We start from the raw sequence: 21,196 nt of genomic DNA on the forward strand, positions 1-21,196 counted from the left end.
ACAACAATGTGCACATACTTAGTGCCACTCTACACCTGAAATGGTCAAGTTTATACTGTTGACTGTACATCTTACAATTTTAAAAACAAATGAGCACATCAGGAAAAAAAATAATGCTATACTGTAATTAATGTGATAAAACATAATTAGTGGAAAGTCCTATCTAAATAATAATGTGCATGAGTAGACATATAAATAACATTTTCTTAAAGGAACTTTAGTTGGCAACTCAGACGTGCCTCCAAAGAATGCTTATCACCTTGGGGAACTCCCTAATATGTCTAGCTCTCTGTTTTATAGGTTCATAAATGAGGCTGTCAGCACACACATGGATCCAGGTTACTGGCATAGTTTACAAACGAGAATCACACTTTATTAATTTCCAGTGCAGAGTGAGGGGAATGAGCACCTGTATTCTTCAGCTGGCAAGTTTTCTTTCCTAGGAGACAAGTTACTTGGGAGACAAATTATAATAAGAGCGTGAATATATTATGTATTCTAAGTATATTAATTTATAGTAAGAAACGTAATTGCTAAGGGACTAAGCACTCAATCCTTGCCTGAAAGCAAGCTGCATGGAAGAATTTTATTTTTAAAATAATTTTTTTGGGGCGCCTGGGTGGCTCAGTTGGTTAAGCGACTGCCTTCGGCTCAGGTCATGATCCTGGAGTCCCGGGATCGAGTCCCGCATCGGGCTCCCTGCTCAATGAGGAGCCTGCTTCTCCCTCTGACCCTCCCCCCTCTCATGTACTCTCATTCTCGCTCTCTCAAATAAATAAATCTTTAAAAAAATAAAAATAAATAAAATAAAATAATTTTTTTTTTTAAGATTCTATTTATTTCATTTGACAGAGAGAGAGAGAGAGAGAGAGAGAGCAGGGGGAGTGGGAGAGGGAGAAGCAGGCTTCCCGGAGAGCAGGGAGCCTGACATCCTGGGATCATGACCTGAGTCGAAGGCAGATGCTTAACGACTGAGCCACCCAGGCGCCCCTTATTATTATTTTTTAAAAGTTTTGTTTATTTAAGTACTCTCTACAGCCAACACGGGGCTCGAACTCACAACCCTGAGATCAAGTGTCTCATGCTCTCCTAACTGAGCCAGCCAGGCGCCCCACAGGGAAGAATTTTCACCTGAAGAGCGACTCGATGACAGAGAGTTGGAGCTCGGTGAGTTCATTCTGATTTGTGGGTCCTTCAGTCTAGGGTACCCGTCTAATGCTACAGCCCGTATGGACCCCCTGTGGCGCCAGCAGCCGGCCCCAGACCAGGCAACTTCTCCCTTAGGCGACGGAGGAACACCTTAGCATTTGCCTCTGGGACTGCAGCTCACTTTCTTTGTACCCACTTTCTTTCCCCACTACAGGAATACATTAGGTTATAGCCAAGCCTTGCTAGTCTGGGAGTAGTTTGTCACTTTTAGATGGCATGGCCTATCTTTGCTCCAATCCAGTATGTGCTGTTTTCATTGCTGAATTTTCAGAAGATTATGGCGTTACAGAGCTCCCAGAAAGGGAGGAGGGTACTAACTCTATGACCTCTTCATGAAAAGAAATTAGAGACTTAGGTACACTTAAGTTACTATCTGTAATGTGTTAAGATACCTCTAATTTCCATGGTTGAGCTATCCTCTATTAAAGCACGCATTTCATCTCTAACATTTTGATGTATTTAAAAAAAGAAAATGGATTTCTTCTTTAAGCTCTTTACCTTTACCAGAGGGAAATCCTGCTTCCTGCAACGAACAATCATTCGGGGCTCTAACAATTGGTACAAACCCTGTAAGACATAATCAGATGCAATTATTAGGAAATGCAATTTATAAAATCCAACAGCAAAATAAAATATTTTTATAATTCTTTCATGTAGTTTGGAAAAAGAATACACAGTATGAGAACATGGAAAGAAGCTTTTGATCTCACAAACAAGATAAATATACTCCGGTGGCAGAAACAAAATTTATATGGAAATCTTCAAGTGGAAGCCAAATGTTACTGTAATTAACCTAAGTAAAATAAGAATTCACAAGCAAGCAGCAAACATTTAAAATGTATACTGTCTTTGGTCTGAACCCCAAAATCTAAAGCAAGTATTTTAGCAATGAAATCAAATTAGGGAAGTTTTGTTTTTGTTTGTTTTAAGAGAGGGGGAGAGTGAGACAGAGAAGGGAGGGAGAGAGAGAATCTTAAGCAGGCTCCACACCCAGTGCAGAACCTGGCGGGGGGCTCGATCTCACAACCCTGAGATCATGACCTGAGCCAAAATCAAGAGTCGGACACTTAACCAACTGTGCCACCCAGGTGCCCCTCAAATTAGGGAAGTTTAAAGCTGGAGGTCGCAAGCAAATTTGACCCCTGAGTTCTAAAGGACTAATAAGACTATATAAAAGGGTAGGAAAGTCTGGAGGTCTTATCCAATCAGATATTACTGTCCCCCCAACACATGACAAGGACAAGCACAAGGAAGAAGGCTAAGATGACAAAATAGGGGGGAAAAAAACCCACAACAGAGCTGGTCTGTAACACATCTTATCAATTTTTTAAGAACTGTGGCTATCAGTGGTAGGTCTAACCTAGAAATTACCTGAAGGACCAGTCCATCCAGCAGCACCTGGTACCTGGTTGTATCTTTTACCACTTTGCTGAGTCTCTGTTTTGCTTCATTTAGAAGGTCCTACAAAGAGTAGAAAAGAAAAAAGTTATCTACAGGTAGTCAGGGTAGTCAGCTCAGAACCCACTGTGAGGGTGGTCCTGGCTCATGCCCAATCACTTCACATTAATGTTTTCATTCAATACACATTCCAAGATATATGATAAACCACATGCTGTGCTAAGTACTATACACTGATACAAGGAAGCAGGAAGCAACATCACAGCTCCCAGGGAGTTCACGCTCAAGCAGAATAGCCCAGATTATCAATATCAGTTCAGAAACCTACAAAACTGACTAACATGGAAAGAGCTACATGATACAGATTTAAAAAGCAAGCTATTAAGACTGTAGTGCAGAGACACCGGGTGGCTCAATTGGTTAAGCATCTGCCTTCAGCTCAGGTCATTATCTCAGGGTCCTGGGATGGAGCCTCATGTGGGGCTCCCTGCTTGGCAGGGAGCCTGCTTCTCCCTCTCGCTCTGCTGCTTCCCCTGCTTGTGCTCTTTCTCTCTCTCAAATAAATAAATATCTTCAAAAAAAAAAAAAAAAAGACTTGTGCAAGATGAGAGATGGAGGGAGAGAGAGAGACAGCATGAGCACAAGCAAGGGGATCGGCAGGGAGAGGGAGAAGCAGGCTCCCAATGAGCAAGGAGCCCGATGCGGGACTCAATCCCAGGACCCTGGGATCATGACCTGAGCCGAAGGCAGACACTTAACTGAGCCACCCAGGTGCCCGATTTCTATTTTCTTTATGCTAATTTGTATTTTTTAATTTGTCTATAATAAACACTGACTTCTATAATAAAAATAACTAAAATAAAAATTAAAAGGGATTATCAGGAAACAAATTGCTTATGGTTGAGAGAATACAATGGAAATTACTCATTAAGTAATAAGCATTTACTGGCTTACTGGTGAAAAGAGGTCAGGTCTTTTAAAAGGCAGAGATAATGCCTCTGAATCAAATTGTTCTACAGTCTATTCTACTTAGTATGATCTCTGGAAAGCTATGTTTCTTGGTACTTTAAGGAAGAAGGAGAGACACATGCTCACCTAGAGGCCAATCAGTTTGGGCAGAGAGGGTGGAGAGGAAGAAGTAGCCCTCCATGCTGAAAAGCCCTTTATCTGTTTCTGAGAGCTACCCTTGATCCCCACCCCTCTGAGACCACTGCCGTGCAAGACGCCTGAAGCGAGCTCTCTGCTCCATGGTTCACGCGGAGGCGAGGGCACTCTTGACACTCACTCACTCATGCAGCTAACGTCAAGTGAACATTTATTTCATCTGACATCTACTAAGTACAAATAGACCAAGATTTTTTTTTTTTTTAATCAGAAGTACTGGGGCACCTGGGTGGCTCATTTGGTCAAGTGTCTGCCTTCGGCTCAGGTCATGATCTCAGGATCCTGGGATCGAGCCCCGCATCAGGCTCTCTGCTCAGCAGGAAGCCTGCTTTTCCCTCTCCCACTCCCCCTGCTTGTGTTCCCTCTCTCTCTGTGTCTCTCTCTCTGTCAAATAAATAAAATCTTCCAAAAAAAAAAATCAGAAGTACTCACTTTAGGGCCAATTAAAAAAAAAACTTTTAATAAGAAGTAAAATAGATTCCAAGCCTTCAACAGCAGGTATAGAAGACTGGTGGCCCTCTGCCTCTACAGACTGACTTTGCAAGGCAACAACTTCCTGTCAATTCTGACATTAGACAGCGAATAAAAGTCCACACACATACTTTCACATGAAAACTCGCTCTAATGTACTAACAAACTAAGAAAAATTTTAAATAATAATGAGCATTTAAAATTTTAAAAAAAATTTTAAATAATGAGCATGTAGATTTCTAATCTGTAGCTGGCCACCCCCAAGAATTTTATGAAGGTGTTCTGAGACACCAGGTCATTAGAGACTATAATGCAACTAGTTCAAATTTCTGTTATTTATTTATTTTAAGGATTTTTTTAAATTTATTTGATAGAGAGAGACACAGCGAGAGAGGGAACACAAGCAGGGGGAGTAGGAGAGGGAGAAACAGGCTTCCTGCCGAGCAGGGAGCCCGATGTGGGGCTCGATCCCGGGACCCTGAGATCATGACCTGAGCCGAAGGCAGACGCTTAATGACTGAGCCACCCAGGCGCCCCTAAAATTTCTGTTTTCTAAAAAGCAAATAAGGGCGCCTGGGTGGCTCAGTTGGTTAAGTGACTGCCTTCGGCTCAGGTCATGATCCTGGAGTCCCGGGATCGGGTCCCACATCGGGCTCCCTGTTCGGCAGGGAGTCTGCTTCTCCCTCTGACCCTCCTCCCTCTCATGCTCTCTATCATTCTCTCTCTCAATAAATAAAAATCTTTAAAATAAATAAATAAATAAATAAAAAGTAAGCAAGATGGTTAAAAAAGAAACATTCTACTTCACATATTATTATTTTTTTTAAAGATTTTATTTATTTATTTGAGAGAGAGAATGACATAGAGATAGCATGAGAGGGGGGAGGGTCAGAGGGAGAAGCAGACTCCCCGCCGGGCAGGGAGCCCGATGTGGGACTCGATCCCGGGACTCCAGGATCATGACCTGAGCTGAAGGCAGTCGCTTAACCAACTGAGCCACCCAGGCGCCCCACATATTATTCTATACCTTAAGATTATCTTCACTGAATTCAACAACTGTCCAAAAAAAAAAAAATCCTTATGAGGTGCCTGGGTGGCTCAGTCGGTTAAGCACCCAGTACTGGACTCTTGGTTTCTGCTCAGGTCAGGAGATCAAGCCCTGCCCCACATTAGGCACCGCACTCAATAGGGCCCCATTTTGTTTTGATGATGAAAACCAAAATACATTTAAAGTTAACAATGAGGGGGCGCCTGGGTGGCTCAGTCGGTTAAGCATCTGCCTTCGGCTCAGGTCGTGATTCCAGGGTCCTGGGATCGAGCCCCACATCAGGCTCCCTGCTCAGCGGGGAGTCTGCCTCTCCTTCTCCCTCTGCCTGCCACTCTGTCTACTTGGGCTCTCTCTCTGTCAAAGAAATAAATAAAATCTTAAAAAAAATTAAAAAACAAAAATAAAGTTAACAACGGGGTGCCTTGCTGGCTCAGTCGGCAGAGCTTTCAACCTTTGATCTTGGGGCTGTGAGTTCAAGCCCCACGTTGGGTGTTGAGATTACATAAAATCTTTTTTTTTTTTTTAAAGATTTTTTATTTATTTGACAGAGAGAGACACAGCGAGAGAGGGAACAGAAGCAGGGGGAGTGGGAGAGGGAGAAGCAGGCTTCCTGCAGAGCAGAGAGCCCGATGCGGGGCTCAATCCCAGGACCCTGGGATCATGACCTGAGCCGAAGGCAGGCACTTAACGACTGAGCCACCCAGGCGCCCCCAAAAATAAAATCTTTAAAAAAAAAAGTTCCAAATGCCCAAAAGGAAATCATTTTTCTTCTTCTAAATATGTAATTATTAGATGATAGTCACTTTTTCCCCCCATTTTTCCCATGGTGGGATCATCTCAGGTTGGCTTTATTTCCATTTATTGATCCTCAGCCAGCTTTTGCTTTAAAGCACTTAGCTGACTAGCTGACAGAGCCTACAGTAACTGCTGAGAGGAATCTGCTAAAGAAACTGTACCGCCATTACCATTTCCACTAAATGAAGTTTGATTAGCTTTAAGATGTTCTAGTCCCTGAGGGTGCAAGAGAAAGGACAGCCTCAAAATCTCCCCCACAGCAACAGTCATTGTTAAATATATTCTGCACAAAGCAGACTAAACCATCAGAGCAAGAAACATTTTTTTTCAAAGATTTTATTTGTCAGAGTGACAGAGAGCACAAGCAGGGGGAGCTGCAGGCAGAGGGACAAGCAGGCTCCCCGCTGAGCAGGAAGCCCAATGCAGGGCTCAATCCCAGGACCCTGGGAGCATGACCTGAGCCGAAGGCAGACGCTTAACCCACTGAGTCACCCAGGCGTCCCACAGCAAGAAATATTTAAACAGTAATTCATCTCCTCACAAAGATCTAGAGTCTGAAGACAGGGTTGTAATTCTGAGTTAGCCCAGACACTGAAAGGATGACAACAGTAATGTGAAAACCATTCTTTAAATTCAAAGGTGTGTAACACACACACACACATTTTTAAGATTTGGGAGAGAGGCAGAGAGTGTGCATGGGGGGAGCGGGGGGAGTGGCAGAGGGAGAGAGTCTTAACCAGACTCCATGCTGTGTGTGGAGCCCAACTCGGGGAGAGGCCCTCTATGTGGGCCTCGATCTCAGGACCCTGACAATCAGGGCCCTAGCTGAAACCAAGAGTCGGGCACCCAACTGAGTGAGCCACCAAGGCACCCCAGGAAGAGTATATATTAAAAAAAATGGGGGGGAGGCATGTGGCTGGCTCAGTTGGTAGAGCATGCGACTCTTGATTTTGCGATTATGAGTTTGAGCCCATTTGGGGTAGAGATTACTTTAAAAAAAAATCTTAAAAAAGGGGGAACGAAAAAAGTGAGAAAATTTATTTTGGGGGGTTAAAAAAAACTGGGTAGAACATGATGCCCTGAGAGAATTTATTTATTTATTTATTTATTTATTTAGACAGAGAGTGCGCTCACATGCGCATGAGCAAGGGGGTGGGGAGAGCAGAGGGAGAAGAGAGAGAATCTCAAACAGGCTCCATTGTCAGCATGGAGCCCAAGGCAGGGCTATATCTCACAACTGTGAGATCATGACCTGAGCTGAAACCAAGAGTCTGCTGCCTAAAGGACTGAGCCACCCTGGGCGCCCCGACAGAATTTTTTTTTTTTTTTTAGATTTTATTTATTTATTTGAGGGAGAGAGCACATGAGTGGGGGGAGGGTCAGAGGGAGAAGCAGACTCCCCACCAAGCAGGGAGCCCGATGCGGGACTTGATCCAGGGACTCCAGGATCATGACCTGAGCCGAAGGCAGTCACTTAACCAACTGAGCCACCCAGGCGCCCCCGGAAAGAATATTTTTAGAAATAAAATTTCTGGGGGCACCTGGGTGGTTCAGTTAAGTGTCTGCCTTCAGCTCAGGTGAAGATCCCAGGGTTCTGGGATCGAGACCCACGTCTGACTCCCTGCTCAGCGGGGAATCTGCTTCTCCCTCTGGCCCTCTCCTCACTCACGCATTCTCTCTCTCCCAAATAAATAGAATCTTTAAAAAAAATAAAATAAATAAAATTTCTGTATGAACATAGTGAAATTATTAAGAGCCAATCAGGGTTGCTTGGGTGATCAGTTGGTTCAGCACCCCACTCTTGATTTTGGCTGGAGTAGAGATCTCTGGGTTGTGGAATCAAGCCCTCAGGCTCCCCGCTCAGTGGGAAGTCTGCTGCAAATTCTCTCTCCCTCTGCCACTCCCCCCACTTGCACGCACTCTCTCTAAAAATAAATAAATCCTAAAAAAAAGAGAGAGAGAGAGAGATGATCAAAAATCAACCTCTAATTTTAGGTGTCCATGAGGAACAACCTAACCCCTAGAAGTGTTATTAATTAAATCCTAACAGCCTGGTTAAGAAGTCGTTTAAGCCTTTACAGTCTGGGAAGCTTATGGGCACAAAGATTTAAAGCATATACTGTATATGAGACATCTGGCTGAAATGTCTCCTCCTCACCAAGGAATCCCTCCAGCATTTTTCTCTTCATGCTGGAATGAACCAATCAACAATCGTCAAGCAAAGATGAGTGGAGTACGGGGGTTGGTTTGCTCTAAGAGAATAAAATTAGATAAAGTCAACTTTTAAAGAGCAATACTAGCCATCTGTAAAAGTAACCCAGTATAAAAATCTGGAAACGGGTAAAATGAGAAGTTTTAACACCACTTACAACTCCAATCAAGGATGTAGGGAAGTCGAAATAAACCAAAGTCCAGCTAAGAAGGCTGAAATCTAACTGATATAAATTGTACTGTCCCTGTCTTAAGTATTCCCATCCACTTGATAGATAGGTCATCACAGGTGAAAAAAGTAGATTATGATCAACAATGTTACAAACCACTAATATCTTAGTGACTAATAATCTTTCATTCTAAATTCAAACTCTCTGATTATCATCTGGCTCCCCGTGCAGCTTTTCCAAGGAGAGATGTGTATATTATTGCAGTTCACGTGTCAGCTCACATACCAGTATCAGTGTTTTGGAAGGGCCTATCTGCCCACTTCAACATTACTGCCTCTAAGGGTTCTGGAAATATTAGGATTCTGGTCCGGAAAGTAGCAAACCAAAACCCGATTATGATGTCAACATCAAAATCCTATCTCCCCATGGGCGCGTGGGTGGCTCAGTTGGTTAAGCGACTGCCTTTGGCTCAGGTCATGGTCCCGGAGTCCTGGGATCGAGTCCCACATCGGGCTCCCGGCTCAGCGGGGAGCCTGCTTCTCCCTCTGACCCTCTCCTCTCTCATGCTGTTTCTCTCTCTCTCTCAAATAAATAAATAAATAAAATCTTAAAAAAAAAAAAATCCTATCTCCCCGGTCCCGCCTAATTTGATGAGTCAGCTGGCCTCCCTGGAAGACATTTCTATTTCATCTCTCTTTAACCACAAAACTAGAACTCTACTTCAGGATCGATGAATCAGAATTTATATGTTAGTGTATATCTTCTAGCAATTTTTAAGTAAGTTGTGAAGTTTAGGGAAGTGTTAATAAAGATGTGTTTTGTGTTAGGCATTATACTAGTCACTTTACCTAGATTATCTGATTTAATTCTAGATAAGCTTCAGGTGTTATTTTTTTTTCCCCCATTTTATAGGGAACAGAAGGTTCAAAGGGGCTAAAAAATCTGCCCACCAAACAGCTGATACCAGGAAATACAAATTCAGATTTCACAGGGATTCCAAAGCTTGTACTCTTAAACCTAGAAAACATCAGGGCAGACAAGGAAAAAAGATAAATAGCAGACAAAAGTAACTGAAGGATTATGTAACTAAGACCAATTTTGATAGCAAAATAGCCTGCTGATTTCATTTTTACCCTGGTTTTCTATTTTTCCCCTTCCTTCTATCATTTGTCAATATCCCTTTCTATCCAACTGCTTGACAACTTCCCCTTCTTACCTAACTTCCTACTCTATGGATAAAACTAGAAAAAAAACCCATTTATCGGGGCACGTATGTATGCCCCGATGTATATGTAACCTGTGTGCTGTCAGTTCCGAGTCTGGCTCCCCATTCCTCCAGACCTCTTACTGAGTCTGCTCAACTGTAAAAAACTTGATGGCAAGAAGTTAAGACTTGGCAAAGGCCCAAGGAAATCAGCGTCTTTAGGACAACTGAAATTACACAAATGTTTATTTTCACACAATTCTCATTATAAATTAAAAAAATAAAAGCTCAACTGTATACTGAACTCAAGCTGCATGCTACAGAAGACTTGGGACTTCACATGTGTTCCAGAAAGAGATCAGAACACAGACGGCTCACACAGCCCTACTGCTTAAGAGGCCACACACCCTGCCTTCAGCTCCTCAAGCCACAGTCACTTCTCATCTTTCAGGCCGTTAGTCTGGCTTTCTGCCTTCATTAATGAAAATGAAGCGCTCTGGCAAAGTCAGAAATGACACCTTGATTGCCAAATCTCTTTGCTCTTCCTATGTTGATTCTTGGAAGCATTAGATACTATATTAGATTATCATTTTGTTGAAGTTTTCTGTTCCTTTAGCTTCTTATTCTCCTCCAACATGACTACTCTTCCCTCATGTTTCCTTAGCAATCTCTTATTTCCTGCCTATTAAATATGCTGCATTCTTGGGGCACCTTGCTGGCTCTGTTGGTAGAGCATGCAACTCTTGATCGTGGGGTTGTGAGTTCAAGCCCCATGTTGGGGATACAGCATACTTAAAAAAAAAAAATGTGTGTATATATATATAAATATATGTGTAGATATATGTGTGTAGATATGTATGTGTATATATGTATATATATATGTGTGTCTATATATATATATACATGCTTCTCAGTTTGTTTACATGGCCCTATAATTTGACATCCACAACTTTGGTGATCTCATCCATACCCACAGCTCTAGCTGGGACCTGTGTGTTGTCCATTTAGAAGTTCCAACCTTTTGGGGTGCCTGGCTGCCTCAGCCAGTGGAGTGTGTGACTCTTATCTCGGGGTTATGGGTTTGAATGCCACACTGGATGTAGAGATCCCTTAAAAATAATATCTTAAGATTTTTTATTTATTTATGTGTGTGTGTATGTGAGAGAGAGAGAGCACAAGCAGAGGGAGTGGCAGGCAGAGGGAGAAGCAGGCTCCCTGCTGAGCAAGGAGCCCAATGCGGGACTCAATCCCAGGACTCTGGGATCATGACCTGAGCTGAAGGCAGATACTTAACTGACTGAGCCACCCAGGCGTCCCTAAAAATAAAATCTTAAAAAAAAAAAAAAGTCCCGGGGCGCCTGGGTGGCTCAGTTGGTTGAGCGACTACCTTCAGCTCAGGTCATGATCCCGGAGTCCCGGGATCGAGTCCCGCATCGGGCTCCCTACTCGGCAGGGAGTCTGCTTCTCCCTCTGACCCTCCTCCCTCTCATGCTCTCTGTCTCTCATTCTCTCTCTCAAATAAATAAAATCTTAAAAAAAAAAAAAAAGTCCCAACCTCTCTCATAAGCCCAACTCGTATCTGTTCACTTGGATTCCTAAAGCTATTCCAACTCCAAGGTTTATCACCATCCCTCACCTGCTCCTCTTATTCCTAATCTCCATCCCTCCATCCAGTTGCCTACCCCAGGAACCCTAAGTCTTTCTTGACTACTTCTTTCCGCTCACTCATCACAACCTGAAAGTCGCCAAGTCCTACAACTACCTTTGTAGGATCTGTGCAATGAGGCTCCTGCCTTCTCTTTATCTCTTTTGCTGCTACCGTGGTTTAGGCTTTCCTACTTCTTGACCTGAGAGGTAAGCCCAAACCTCCTTGTCTGTTCCCACTGTCACCAGCTCCTTCTCTAACAAAAATGTAAGCCTAAAGCAGTATTTCTTAGTGTGGTTCTCAGACCACTGCATCAAGGGTACTCTGGACTGCTTATTTAAGCTGATTCCTGACTAGAACATAAAATTCTCTGGAAATAGGGCTGGGAATCCCCATTTTAACAAGGTCTTCCAGGTAATTTTTATGCTCATTAAAATTAGAGAGTCAGCCAAAGGATAAGTTCCATATTCTTCTTAAGGTTCACACTCAAAAAGCTATAGTACAGATATATACTCTTGTCTCAATCCAGTTGGATGCAGACTGCTATAGGGCCCAGCAGGATATAAGCCAAATAGAAGTATACTTTGAATTCAGTTCAAATAGCTTATGAAGGCAACCCAGCTAAATTAGAAAGTGAAAATAGAATAGTGAATACTAAAAGATGATGATAGTACTGAAACAGAATTTTGTTTGTGACAATTTTGGAAATAAGCAGACAAACTCTCTGGCAAAATTTGGGGAAGATATGTGTGATATGACCTGAAACTGCTGCTTTGTGTTTCAAACTTATAAAATGTAAGCCTCTTCCCTTAGCCCATCTCTTAAAGAAAATGGTGGATAACTATATTTTGTTTTTTGGGGGTTTTTTTGGGGGGGGGGCAGAGGGAGAAGGAGAGAGAATCCTAAGCAGGCTCCACACCCAGTGCAGAGCCCAATGTAGGGCTCAACCTCATGACCCTGAGATCATGACCTGAGCTGCAATGAAGAGTCAGACACTTAACTGACCAGGCGCCCCCTGGTACACAAACTTTATTTTGAAAAACGATCTGAAGTTGGATCTTTTCCAATTACAAAATGTTCATTCCATACAACTGTGCTTTCTCTCTATATCCTCTCCCTCAAAATTTGAAAATCACTGTGTATGATGAGAAAGGTTATTCAAGTATAAAATAATCATGTAAATATTCTAGAGGGCAAAAAAAGTTGACAAGCACTGGTACTGAAAAGTTGAAAATACAGAGAAGTAGAAAAAAGGAAAAAAAAAAAAAACCCCAATTTTTGTTTTGTTTTTTTAAACCACAAGTCATACTTAGCCTACTAGGATATTAAGTTCCACAAAGGCAAGGACTCCATTTTATTATAACTTTAGTAATAAAAATCGTGCTTGCCACTTGGTAAGCATATCAGATATTTGATTAAGTAAATGATCTAAATTTTATTTTTTTTTTTTTTAAGTAAATGATCTAAATTTTAGATATTAGTTTCCTATCCATGACACCTAAAATTTCCTTCTAAAAGCCAAACTTGTAATTCATTATATTTAAAAGGATTTAGGGCACCTGGGTGGCTCAGTTGGTTAAGCGTCTGCCTTCAGTTCAGGTCATGATCCCAGGACTCTGGGATCATGCCCCACATCTGGCTCCCTGCTCAGTGGGGAGTCTGCTTCTCCCTCTGCCCTCCCTCCTCCCACCCCCACTTGTGCTCTTGTGTTCTCCCCCTCCCTCTCTCTCCCTTGCAAAAATAAATAAAATCTTTAAAAAATAAAACCCAGGCGCCCCTAAAAATAAAATCTTTAAAAAAAATTTTTTTTTAAGATTTCTTTATTTTTATTTGACACAGAAAGAGCGAGCACAAGCAGAGAAAGCAGCAGGCAGAGGCAGAGGGAGAAGCAGACTCCCTGCTGAGCAGAGAGCCCTATGTGGGACTCGATTCCAGGACCCCAGACCATGACCTGAGCCAAAGGCAGCCACTTAACCGACTGAGCCACCCAGGTGCCCCTAAAAAAATTTTTTAGAAAGAAAAAATCAGGGGTGCCTGGGTGGCTCAGTCAGTTGAGTGTCTGCCTTTGGCTCAGGTCATGATCTTGAGGTCCTGGGATCAAGCCCTGCCCTAGGCTCCCTGCTCAGTGTGGAGTCTGTTTCTCCCTCTCCGTCTGACCCTCCCCTCCACCTGTGCTCTCTCTGACAAATAAAATCTTTATTTATTATTATTTTTTAAAGATTGTATTTATTTAAAAAAAAAAAAAGATTGGATTTATTTATTTGACAGAGGGAGAGAGAGAGCACAAGTAGGCAGACAGGCTGACAGTGGAAGAGGAAGAAGCAGGCTCCCCGCCAAGCACAGAGCCGGATGTGGGGCTCAATCCCAGGACACTGGGATCATGACCTGAGCCGAAGGCAGACTTTAACCAACTGAGCCACCCAGGTGCCCCAAATAAATTTTTTTTCTAATTAAAGATTTTATTTATTTGACAGAGACACACAGCAAGAGAGGGAACACAAGCAGGGGGAGTGGGAGAGGGAGAAGCAAGCTTCCCGTGGAGCAGGGAATAAATAAAATCTTTAAAAAAAGAAAAAATCAGGGTGCCTGGGTGGCTCAGTTGGTTAAGCGACTGCCTTCGGCTCAGGTCAGGATCCTGGAGTCCCGGGATCGAGTCCCGCATCGGGCTCCCTGCTCGGCAGGGAGTCTGCTTCTCCCTCTGACCCTCTTCCCTCTCATGCTCTCTGTCTCTCATTCTCTCTCTCAAATAAATAAATAAAATCTTTAAAAAAAAATTTAAAAAAAAAAAAAAAAAAGAAAAGAAAAAATCAGGGGCGCCTGGGTGGCTCAGTCGGTTAAGCGTCTGCCTTCGGCTCAGGTCATGATCCCAGGGTCCTGGGATCGAGCCCCGCATCGGGCTTCCTGCTCTGCGGGAAGCCTGCTTCTCCCTCTCCCACTCTCCCTGCTTGTGTTCCCTCTCTCGCTGTGTCTCTCTCTGTCAAATAAATAAATAAAAATATTTAAAAAAAGAAAAAAAGAAAGAAAAAATCAGGGGCGCCTGGGTGGCTCAGTCGTTAAGCGTCTGCCTTCGGCTCAGGTCATGATCCCAGGGTCCCGGGATCGAGCCCCGCATCGGGCTCCCTGCTCAGCGGGAAGCCTGCTTCTCCCTCTCCCACTCTCCCTGCTTGTGTTCCCTCTCTCGCGCTCTCTCTGTCAAATAAATAAATAAAATCTTTAAAAAAAAAAAAGAAAAAATTAGGTCAAGCAAACAATAAGGACAAGAAAAAATAATAACTTTAATTTGAAGTGAAGTCAGATCTACTAAAATACTGAGCTGTTTACTTTGGGTTATAAAACCTGTTTGCCATCTAAGACAAGTACACCATTAGAGAATATATTATCAAAAGCATTTCTTTTTCTTTCTTTTTTTTAAAGATTTTATTTATTTGAGAGAGAGAGAGACTGAGAGAGAGAGCACATGAGAGGGGGGAGGGTCGGGAGGGTCAGAGGGAGAAGCAGACTCCCCGCCGAGCAGGGAGCCCGATGCGGAACTCGATCCCGGGACTCCAGGATCACGACCTGAGCCGAAGGCAGTCGCCAACCAACTGAGCCACCCAGGCACCCCAAAAGCATTTCTATAGTATATTAGAGATGACCTTTCTTAGGATCTTTCCCACTTTTAGTATCATTAATCTTCAAAAAAGGCAGCATAAAACCAGATAAAGCAAATACAAAACCTATTAACTGGTCAAATTATAACATTTAACAATATGTGCTATAACCCTTGGCACTCATCTTGAGGAATGCTGCTGAGATATTTAAGTTACAGGTCTCTAAACTCTTGAATTGTACAAATAACAGCATCTACCCAGTAGTTGTCACAGTTGTCATTTTTGACTCTGGGCATTTATCAAATATACAGCAACTTACGGTCCAGGGGCTTTAAGAGCAAAGGCACCAAGAAGCTGGGAGAATATTTCAACTATCAAGACCTATTCGGGGCACCTGGGTGGCTCAGCCGTTAAGCATCTGCCTTCGGCTCAGGTCATGGTTCCAGGATCCTGGGATCAAGCCCCGCATCGGGCTCTCTGCTCGGCAGGAAGCCTACTTCTCCCTCTCCCACTCCCCCTGCTTGTGTTCCCTCTCTCGCTGTGTCTCTGTCACATAAATAAATAAAAATTAAAAAAAAAAAAAGACCTATTCAAAGAAGGGTTACCACCTGGAGGAAATGAGGTGGAGAAAGGCAAGTAACACTTCTTAAATAAACACCATATGCCAGTGTTAAGCTAGAGGAATTAAATACGTTCTTGCATTCAATCCTCGTAAGAGCTTAAGAACCCTGTGTTTCAATAGGGCCAAGAAACTGACATTTGTTGGCATAAACCTTTATGGATTTGATTCTTTAGATTTTTTAATGTGCTATATATAACACTTGTGTAAAAATAAATTTGGTTTTTTTTTTAAGCAGGCTCCACACCCAGCATGGAGCCCAAAAATAAATTTGGTTTTTAAATAATTATAAAACTATTAAAAAAAAAAGGAAACAAAAAACCCAGCCCTCTGAACCAAGTATCATAATTAATACATACCAAAGAGGAAACTGAGGGTCAGAAATAATAATTTACTCAAACTAACATGGCAAAGCTTAAAGACTTTTTTTTTTCCCCTGAGAGAGGAAGGGGCAGAGGGAGAGGAAGAGAAAGAAGCCCAAGCAGGCTCCATTCCCAGCGCAGAGCCCCAGATGGGGCTCGATTTCATGATCCTGAGGATCATGACCTGACCCGAAATTAAGAGTCAGATGCTTAACCGACTGAGCCACCCAGGCACCCCAAAGCTGAAATACTCTTAAAGCCCAAGTTCTTCTACAAGAAACCACCCCCCTAAGGTGGTTATTATTCTAAGTCCAACTTATAAACTATGTCAATCAGGTTGCTAAAGAAATTTGAATCCTGTGGAAGGAAACCAACCACTGATTACTGAAACTCAACATTTTAGTGAAGACACTAGGTAACAGCTGTCCTGAGGTATTTTGCAGTCAACATTTCCACAAAAAGCTCTCCAGTCCTCTTTTTGGTATTTTATAAAGGATGAACTATTCATTCCCATGTGGGAAGATAACTTAGCAACAGATTTCCTATTTTCCCACATTCCTAGAATTTATTTTATTTATTTATTTAAGATTTTATTTGAGAGAGAGAGAATGAGAGAGAGAAAGAGAGAGAGCGAGCACATGAGAGGGGGGTAGGGAAGAGGGAGAAGCAGACTCCCTGCTGAGCAGGGAGCCTGATGTGGGACTCAATCCCGGGACTCCAGGATCATAACCTAAGCCGAAGGCAGTTGCTTAACCAACTGAGCCACCCAGGTGCCCCCTAGAATTTATTTTTTAACTTTTTTTAAGGATTTTTATTTATGGGGCACCGGGGTGGCTCAGTTGGTTGAGCGTCTGCCTTAGGCTTGGGTCATGATCTCAGGGTCCTGGGACCAAGTCCCACATCAGGCTCCTTGCTAAGCAGGGAGTCTGCTTCTCCTTCTGCCTGTTGCTCCCCCTGCTTATGCTCACTCTCTGACAAAAAAATAAAATCTTAAAAAAAAATTTGAGAGTGTGCACACACAAGCGGGGGGAGGGGCAGAGGGAGAAGCAGACTCCCCACTGAGCAGGGAGCCCGATGGGGCTCAATTCCAGGATCCTGAGATCATGACGTGAGCCAAAGGCAGATGCCCCACACATGCCTAGAATTTAAAAGCATTCGAATTTGAAGTATTATGAGTTATGTTAATAAGTGATCTCTGTTGTCCTGCATTTCAGCCCCATATTTACCATCCTGACAGACATTTCCAACTGGAGGTTTCTTGGCCCCTTAAAGTATGTCCAAAAAAGTTTGTCCTCCTAACTTCCCATTTCATTAATAGAACCACCATTCTCCTAGCTAGCCAGGTCTGAAAATTCAGTATTTAGCATGGGACTTGGAAGAGGAGAAGTCAACCATTAGTCAATGTCTGGAAAGTCTCCCTGCAAAATGTGTCAACACTGACACACCAAGTCCATTCTCAGTGCTGCCGTACCAGATTAACCTAATAAGAATTGATAGCTTACAATATTAGTTTGTTTCTTTAATCTTCTAAGAAAATGGTATGCTTTCCATTTATTCAAGTTTTATACTTTTAGTTTTATATAGTTTTTTCATTTAGGTCTTATTTACTAATAATTCATAATAATTTAGTAATTTTTGTAACCATTATAAAAGAATCTTTTTTTTTTTTTACATGCTAACTGGTTATTGTTGGGATCCAGAAAAACTATTAATTTCTGTATATTCTCTCTGTAGCCAGTCACCATTTGTTGTTGTTTTTTTTTTAAGATTTTATTTATTTGACAGAGCGAGAGAGCGCAAGCAGGGGGAGCAGGAGAGGGAGAAGCAGGCTCCCCGCTGAGCAGGGAGCCAGATGCGGGACTCAATCCCGGGACCCTGGGATCATGGCCTGAGCCAAAGGCTTAACCGACTGAGCCACCCAGGTGCTCCACACCAGTCACCATTTTAAACTAATTACTAGTTCTTATTACTTTTTAGATGTTGTTATTTTTTTGTGTGGGAAATCACATCTGCAAAAAATCTTTATTCTTTCCCAGTTTGTATATAATTCTTATTTCTCCATCTTAAAGGAATCTAGGGCCTCCAATATAACAATGAAGAACAGTGAAGACAGCAGGCATCCTAGTTGGTTCCTAAAATATAATTCAAATACCTTTATGTGAACACAATTTTTTTTAAGTAAACTCCACACCTAATGTGGGGCTCAAGCTCACAGCCCTGAGACCAAGAGTTGCATGCTCTACCAACTGAGCCAGGTAGGCTAATGTGAATACCTTTAAACTTTCTCAACTAAGTGGTATGTTTCTGTAGGTTTCTAACTTCTTCCTTAGAAGACAATACTTCCCAAGCGCATGGTGGTGGGGAACAGGGAGACAGAGAATTCCAAGCAGACTCCATGCTGAGGGCAAAGCCCGACTCGGGGCTCAATCTCATGACCCTGAAATCATGACCTGAGCCAAAATCGAGTCGGACGCTCGACCGAGCCACCCAGGCACCCTTCACTTTGTATTTATTACAAAACCTAGTATAATGATTTGCTGACCAAATATTTTTTCTCTAGAAATCATTCAACTCCTTAATTCGCTAATGCTAACTAGTGAATTCTCTATAATAGGTAAGTGAATAAACATTTTATAATCTTGTAATAAGAGCAAATTACTCACTGTAATAAGGTCATCTCTTGCTCTGAGGACTTTGAGCCTTGCTTGATTCATCAAATTAGACATCTGACTGCAAAAGGTATGGAAAAATAGTATCAGTATAGCATAAGAAAAAAACTGCAGAGAAATAAATATACAGCTTCCTTTGTATGTACAGATACTTCTCTTTGTATATACCTCAGAGAACCCCACTAAAATACATTTAGTGGTTTCTACCAACTTATTTTCAAAGATAAAGTATTTATTGAGTGCTTACCAAGTGGCAAGCACTTTCATATCAGTTATTACAACTTTCTTTCAATAATCCTGTGATGCTTCCATTTTCACAAATGAAGAAAAAGAAATTACACAACTTGCCCAAGGTCATACAAGTATATTAAGTGGTCCAGTTAAGACTTGAGCCCATACCTGCCTGACTCCAAAGCACCTGCTCTGTCCTCTTGTCCCACTGACTTTTTTTTTTTTATTCGAGAGAGAGAGCGTGAGAGAGAGCACAAGAGGAGGTAGGGTCAGAGGGAGGAGCACACTCCCTGCTGAGCAGGGGGCCCAATGCGGGACTCGATCCCAGTACTCCGGGATCATGACCTGAGCCGAAGGCAGTCACTCAACCAACTGAGCCACCCAGGCACCCCATCCCACTGACTTTTTAAAGCTTCCTTAGCTAATATGGTACGAGGATCTACGTACATTTTCTTCTGCTGCTCAATCTGCTTTTCTTTCTTCTCGTAGTATTCCATAATCTTCAGTCTTTGGGTTTGCACAAGACGACCTTTCTCAATGTTGAACTCTTCCTCTGCCTATCAAGGAAACAATTATTATTAATTCATTACACCAGATTCTGAGTTTTATTTTAAGCAGCTGGCAACCAGCAGCACTGTATTCCATATCAAAAATAGTTAGTTTATTATGACTCGTCTTCAAAATTTATTTCTAATTTACTCAAAAGGGATAACCAATGATTTTCGACATAAATGATGAACCAGAAAACTAAAAATTTGATCTAGGATAATAGTACCCACGGGCGCCTGGCTGGCTTAGTTGGTAGAACATACCACTCTTGATCTCAGGGTCATGATTTTAAGCCCCCCACGGTGTGTGGAGCCTACTTAAAATAAAAATTAAAAAAAAAAAAAAAAAGATTGGGCGCCTGGGTGGCTCAGTCGTTAAGCGTCTGCCTTCGGCTCAGGTCATGATCCCAGGGTCCTGGGATCGAGTCCCACATCGGGCTCCCTGCTCGGCAGGAAGCCTGCTTCTCGCTCTCCCACTCCCCCTGCTTGTGTTCCTGCTCTCGCTATCTCTCTGTCAAATAAATAAATAAAATCTTTAAAAAAAAAAAAAAGATAACAGTACCCAGTCACAAAGTTACAAAGGATATATTCAGATAGAAGATTCTGTATGTGAAAAAAAATCATTATGTATTCTAAATTTAATCCATTTGACTACAGAATTTGGAGCTTACATCTGGGTTACTGCCTAAAAAAATTTGGTCAAGTAATCTCAGTCTTAGTCCTCCCTTATAAAATAATTAAAATAGTATTCTTCGGGTGCCTGGGTGGCTCAGTTGATTACGTGTCTGACTCTTGGTTTCAGCTCAGGTCACGATCTCAGGGTTGTGAGATCGAGTCCCACGTGGGCTCCAAGCTAGGCGTAGAGTCTGCTTGGGATTCTTTCGCTCCCTCTGCCTCTCCCACCCTACCTCCCTTTAAAAAAATAAATAGGGGGCGCCTGGGTGGCTCAGTCGTTAAGCGTCTGCCTTTGGCTCAGGTCATGATCTCCAGGTCCTGGGATCGAGCCCCGCATCGGGCTCCCTGCTCGGTGGGGAGTCTGCTTCTCCCTCTCCCTCTGCCTCTCCGCACTGCTCCTACTCTCTCTTTCTCTGTATCTCTCTGTCTCAAATGAATAAATTAAAAAAAAAAAAATTCTAAAAAAATAAAAAATAAATAAATAAATAGAACAGTATTCATTCCTCATAGGTCAAATAAGTAAGATAAATCTAACAGTCCTTTTAAAATTATAAGTTATATAAATGTAAGTTGTTTATGAGTATAAATTATTGAGCAGTTACTTTTTGTTTTAAATTTTTAAATTTTTTTCTATTTTACTGGGAATACAAAGCAACATTACAGTTTCAGATCATTAAATAAACAAATGTGGTGATACAGTACAACAACAATCATGACCTGAATTCTGGGAGTAGGTAGTTTTCCAGTGCAGGGGGTAGGAGAAAACCACATTACTCAGCTACCAGAGGGTTTTGGCTTTAACTCAATGGCTGGAAGGAGTGCCAGTCCTGGTCAACCATCCATGAATCTTTTTCTTTCTTTTTTTTTTAGAGCTATACCCATAGCTCTATGCCCAACATGAGGCAGGAACTCATGACACTGTGATGAAGAGTCACATGCTCTACTGAGCCAGCCAGGTGCCCCCATCCATGAATCTTCATCACAGCAAACTGGAATCTCCAATGTTTCAAACTAATTGTAGGAAGAGAGAATAACTCTAGGCTGATGTATAAATTGATCTAGATGACTACTAAAGTGTCCTCCATTCATAAGTTGTCAAAATCTTCAGAGTGACTGCTGGAGCAAGGAGGCTTTCATATGCTCCCAGTTATATAGTGTGCAGAGGCTAGGAAGCATTAGTCCTGCTA

General features: G+C 42.3%; 1 protein-coding gene across 2 annotated transcripts in view; it reads right to left on the minus strand.

Moving 5' to 3' along the window:
• The window catches only part of ATP6V1E1 (ATPase H+ transporting V1 subunit E1), a 36,936-nt gene that overhangs the window by 5,753 nt on the left and 9,987 nt on the right, over positions 1-21,196 (minus strand). For both annotated transcript variants that reach the window (XM_035028568.1, XM_035028570.1), the window contains exons 3-6: positions 19,234-19,343; positions 18,550-18,616; positions 2,581-2,670; positions 1,708-1,776 (exon numbers count right to left, since the gene is read on the minus strand). In XM_035028568.1, coding sequence (XP_034884459.1) covers positions 1,708-1,776; positions 2,581-2,670; positions 18,550-18,616; positions 19,234-19,343 — 336 coding nt within the window. The remainder of the gene's footprint in view (positions 1-1,707; positions 1,777-2,580; positions 2,671-18,549; positions 18,617-19,233; positions 19,344-21,196) is intronic.

The sequence above is a fragment of the Mirounga leonina genome, unplaced genomic scaffold (genome assembly GCF_011800145.1).
Source record: "Mirounga leonina isolate KUSES-001 unplaced genomic scaffold, KU_Mleo_1.0 Mir_201, whole genome shotgun sequence".
In the NCBI taxonomy this organism is placed as follows: Eukaryota; Metazoa; Chordata; class Mammalia; order Carnivora; family Phocidae; genus Mirounga; species Mirounga leonina.